General features: G+C 37.5%; 1 protein-coding gene across 3 annotated transcripts in view; it reads right to left on the bottom strand.

Moving 5' to 3' along the window:
- LOC106522615 (rho-associated protein kinase 2) overlaps positions 1 to 5,036 on the bottom strand; it is a gene marked incomplete at its 5' end in the record, with an annotated part of 49,641 nt that overhangs the window by 40,290 nt on the left and 4,315 nt on the right. For all 3 annotated transcript variants that reach the window (XR_001310804.1, XR_001310805.1, XM_014015687.1), the window contains 2 exon segments: positions 2,228 to 2,319; positions 3,843 to 3,981. Coding sequence is in view for 1 of the 3 variants with exons in the window: in XM_014015687.1 (XP_013871141.1) it covers positions 2,228 to 2,319; positions 3,843 to 3,981 (231 nt within the window).

The raw sequence follows: 5,036 nt of genomic DNA, 5'->3' as shown, positions 1-5,036 counted from the left end.
GTGTGTGTGTGTGTGTGTGTGTGTGTGTGTGTGTGTGTGTGTGTGTGTGTGTGTGTGTGTTACACAGGACATGCATGTGCAAACATGAGGGGAACAGAAGCACAGCGGTGGTTTCATGTTCCAGACTGCCAGGCTCTGGATCAGAAGTCCGGTCTGTCGTTCTAATCAGAGCCAGGTGAAGCAGAGAGAAGTTGAGGCGAATATATATATATAAAAAAAGAGGCTGAATGAAATCATATTCAAACACAAAGGTCCTTTTCACTTTCCTAATGCAGACACTTTTCCAATTTTCTAACTGTTTTGTTGCTTCTTATTTCCTTCCTGTGGAAACGATTGATGGATCTTTATGTGGTACACATCCACAAATTCAGCACTGAACAAAAAACTCTATATCTGTTAACTATCATTAAATACAGTTTTTAAGTTAGTTTTTTTTCTATATTTGAATAAAATGTGTTGGTTAGTCTGTCAGCCTGTAGTTTTAGTTTTTTACACTGCACTAAATCATCAAATCAGGATGAAAACTTGCAAAAACACACAAAAAAATAGTCCCAAAACTAAATAAAGACATAACATAACATCACCCATCTGCTTTCACGCCAGTTTTAGACTCGGATTATGTTGAAAAATAATGAAGTTACAGGCATTCTGGTCAAATCATGAAAGTCTTGTGAATTATTGTGAAATGTCAGGTTTAAAGTGTTGTCAACGATTCTTAGCTGCTACCTGCTCACATTTTACCTCAATATATGTAAAACTGATTGTTACGGCTTATATTAGTTAGCGGTGGTGGCTAACCTAAATTCGATTGGCTCCAAAAGTTAATCAATTATATGTAATCAGATATTTTGCTAACAGGGTGGATTGTAACACCTAATGCTAAAGTTTTAGGCAAAAATCTTGCACAGTGTGTAGCATTTGGAAAATGTGCTGCAAATGACTTTCAGCTACTACCACATCAAATTTGAGCACAATTTCTGTTAAAATGACCTCATTGCAGCCATTTTTTTCTTTTGTTTTTTTAGGATCAGTTGGCTGTGACAAATCTCTTGAATTGGTTTGACTCCAAAGGTTAATTAGCTGTAGACGCACACCTAATTGTTACTTTCTGCAGGTTCATTCATGGAGAGGTTGATAAGATGTTTCAGTAAAACGAACAAACATGGGGGGAAATCATCTTTGCATATTTTGGCAGCAGGTGATGAATTATTTAATGGTGGAAAATTAATTACAAAATGAAAAACGACAGATGCATCACAATTCTTGATTTAATGTGTACTAAGCTTTAAGCTTTCATTTTCTTCAGAAACATGGTTTTGTGTATGCTACGGAGCCCGAGAGGGGACAAGGGTATTTTTTTTCTTTTGCGTTCCCTTCAAATACCTTTGCGTTACCTCGCAATATTGTTTTGCTTTCCCACGCAAAAGATTGTTTTGTATATGAACTGAATTAAATCACACTTTTATTTTGAAATATCCGGTTACCAAAATAGGATGTGTCACCACAAGTTCATGAAATTGACAGTGATGTTGCGTGGCTGCACTGTGTTAAAATATCAGCATATAATATGTTTCCATGCGTGGCTCTGTGATATATTCATTCTGAAGCTGAATTAAAGCAGTAGGCTAACTCGCTAATGGTGAACATGTGAGTTTGCTAATAAACCGGCAGGCACAACATTGATAAACGACTTTTGCGAGGGAACGCAAAAGGTATTGCGAGGTAACGCAATACTTTTGCGTGGGAATGCAAAAAGAAAAAAATCTCCCGTGTCCCCTCGCGGGCTCCGTAGTACACTGTAAAAACTTTGAGAAAAGCTATTTTATTTTATAATAAACAAACTGCACTAAACTTCTACAGGATTCTGATGCATCAGAACTAAACTTCACAACTGATTTTTACTTGTTTGAATCCATGCTTTTGGAGAAAAACCCACTTGTGCAGAATGGGATTGTATGCTCTGCAAAGCATCTTGTCTTATATTTTAGATTTTAATGGCAAACGTGGAAAAGCATGTGGATATCTGAAATCTTACTGCTGCAGGAGGTGGAAAAAAACTGGAATCTTTGACTAAAGAAAAACAGATCTGCAGAGGAAAGAGCTGGACATCAGACACACATGACCAAAGATGGAAAAGAAAAGAATCTGCACCTGCCCTCGGTAAATTTACAAAAATCACAAGATTTTAAAAAAACATGTGTGTGTGTGTGTGTGTGTTCACACTCACTGTCACGGATGTTGTCAAAAGTCCACTGGTCGTTCTTGAAGAAGGGGTGACGTTTGATCTCATCCACTCCGGTGCGGCCCAGACGAACCTTCCTGCGCACAGAGGAGGCAAACACACTGAGAGTGGAGTCGCCTCGGCGTGAACACAAAACACCCTCCTCCTCCTCCTCCACGCACCATCACAAACATGTCATCACAAACACACAAGTGGAATAACTGCTCTGCACTGACCACAGTGACCAGCGTGGAGAGCTGCTGCTGCAGAGAACCTCCTCTACTTAGTCAGAAAGCAAAAAAAATAAAAATAAATCAGCAACACTGACTGAGAGTCTGCGCCTTGTTGCCCCCTTTTCTCCCCCCGTCTACCCCTGGGCACGAGGCTGGAGAGGGGTGTGGCAGTTTTGGGCTTGCCACGTGTGGGACATTCCAAATACAGCCAGAACGACGAGAGGGGTTCAGTGGGGAGGATAAAAAAGAACATATCAGTCTGAAAACTGCATCTCAGTGTCCAAACACTTTAAAAAAAAGTTAAAGGAGCGAGATAGCTCTGCTGAGAAAAAAAACAAGATGGGGAAAAAAAAAAAAGAAGGAATACCGCAAAAATTCCAAATGAGGTGGCGGTTGTGCTTAAAGGATAGACAGTGAAATGTGAAGACAATGACAGAGCATGTGGGTTTAAAATGAATGCAGTCATGGTGTGTGTGTGAGTGTGTGTGTCTGCTGCACACACACGGCGGACTCTGAGGTGAATGTAGAGGGAGAAGGTAAATAAACAGAGAGGGGAACAAATGAAAGGCTCCTCTGTAGCGAAGCAGAAAGGGTCTGTGTGTTGGAGCCTTCTTAGGGGCGGGGCCACTTATGTAAACAGGAAGTGGTCTCTTCCACTGGAAATGGTCAGAAATCAGGACCTTACCCACCCAATTCATCCAAACTCTACCTTTAAAACTGATGTTGCAACAAAAATTAGGATGATGTTGTTTTTTGATCATATAAAGTGAAAAAATAAATTTAGCAGAAATTCTGTGAAACTAATAAAAGGTAAATAAAGCATTAAAGTATATTAAATCAAACTACTTCAATTTTTCGCCAGCATAAACCAATGAAAAAGAGAAAACTCAAACAATCACAAGGAAATTTAGATACTTCCCATCGAAAGGCTCCAGCTGAGCAGCATGTTTGAACAGCAAACCTCCCTCCTCTGAAACTTCACTAACTTGTGCGCCACTCTGCGGCACACACAACTTTTCTATTTTTGACTTGGTTGGTGGTAGAAATTTCCAGAAAGAACCAATAAAATAAAAAGCCACAGGCAGGTTGTCAAAATGGAAATATCCTGCGAGACGGATTTTGACATCTTCTTGTAGAAAACATTACAGAGCTGGTTTATTTGTGCTTCAGTGAATAAAAATCGAATTTGTAGCTACAAATGGAATGCTCTATGTTTTGATATGTCACTCAAATTATAGACTATTCCTGGATGTGGTGAATATATTGATGTGATAAGGCTTTTGTTTTGGCTAGGCAGCCTGAAATGATGAAACAATTGAATTTTGATTAAAAAAATTTAAAGAAAAAAGAAAAACTTGATTCATATTTGTAAATTTCCTTGTACAAACCTGTCAGTGAGAAAAGCACAGATGAGATTCTTGGCATCTGAAGACATCTCCACATCATCTGGAAAGCTGAGGGAGTTCTGGTGGTTCATGATCTTCCCATAAGTCCCGATGAGAGACTCGGCATAAAAAGGAGTTTCACCTACGAGAGAAGTGGGAGGTTAATACTTAAAATGATTTTAAAAAGATTCATACACCTCGAACATTTTTAAAGTTTGTTGCGTAAAGCCACAAACTTTAAAGTATTTTCCTAGGATTTTGAGAACGATCATTGTAGCTCTATTTATTCTAATACCACAACGTAAACTCACTGCAACCAAGAGCCTTCCCAAGTCACCTTATAATGTAACAGAATGAACTTGTGTGCAGGTTAATGTCAGTATAAATACAGCCTCAGAGGCTGACATTGGTGATCAAAAAGACTCATGAGACATAGACAAAGTTGTTGTGAAGTTTAAAGCAGTTAGATTATAAAACAACACTTATATGGAGGACCGTAACTGACATAATTAGGAAAAAAAACCCACAGAAATATAGAAATCGCCCTAAACTAACTAACTAACTTGAAAATTTAAAGCAGAACAAGCATGCACAGTAGATCTGCACATGGATCCTGCTGCTTCCTGTCTGTTGACCAATAGAAGAGGAGCTGACCAAAGAAGCTCCGCCCACCTTATTTATATAATGAGGCAGAAATGCATAAGATAAAGTAAATAAAGGAGACAGAAATGTAAACACAACAAATGGAAATAAAGACTTGTGAGAAAAAATTATAAAAATAATTCAATGTAATTATTTAAGAGACACTAATGCATTTACAAGCATAACTATCACTCATCTAATACATCGTTTCATCAGTTAAAATTATTAAAATTTTATAAGTTGGTTGATTATAACATTCTGCAGGTTATGTATAAAGCTTATAAAAATGTGTTGCCTTCAAACATCCAATCTAATTTTGTTAAAAGGGAAAGCTGCTATAATTTGAAGGGACTATAAATGTTGGTTAAACCAAAAATAAGAACAAATTTGAAGGAGAGATGCACTTCAGTAAAAGGTATAAGACTATGGAATAATCTGGAAAATGATTATAAAATGATGGGATCAATTAATTTCTTCAAAAAAATTATCTAAGTAAAATTGTTAAAGAAATATGAAATTGTTTCATTTGTATTTGTATGAGTTACTGTTTAGGAG

The sequence above is a fragment of the Austrofundulus limnaeus genome, unplaced genomic scaffold (assembly GCF_001266775.1).
Source record: "Austrofundulus limnaeus strain Quisiro unplaced genomic scaffold, Austrofundulus_limnaeus-1.0 Scaffold133, whole genome shotgun sequence".
NCBI classification, from domain to species: domain Eukaryota; kingdom Metazoa; phylum Chordata; class Actinopteri; order Cyprinodontiformes; family Rivulidae; genus Austrofundulus; species Austrofundulus limnaeus.
Note: the sequence above shows the minus strand (reverse complement) of the source record. Positions and strands in the feature narration are given on the sequence as shown.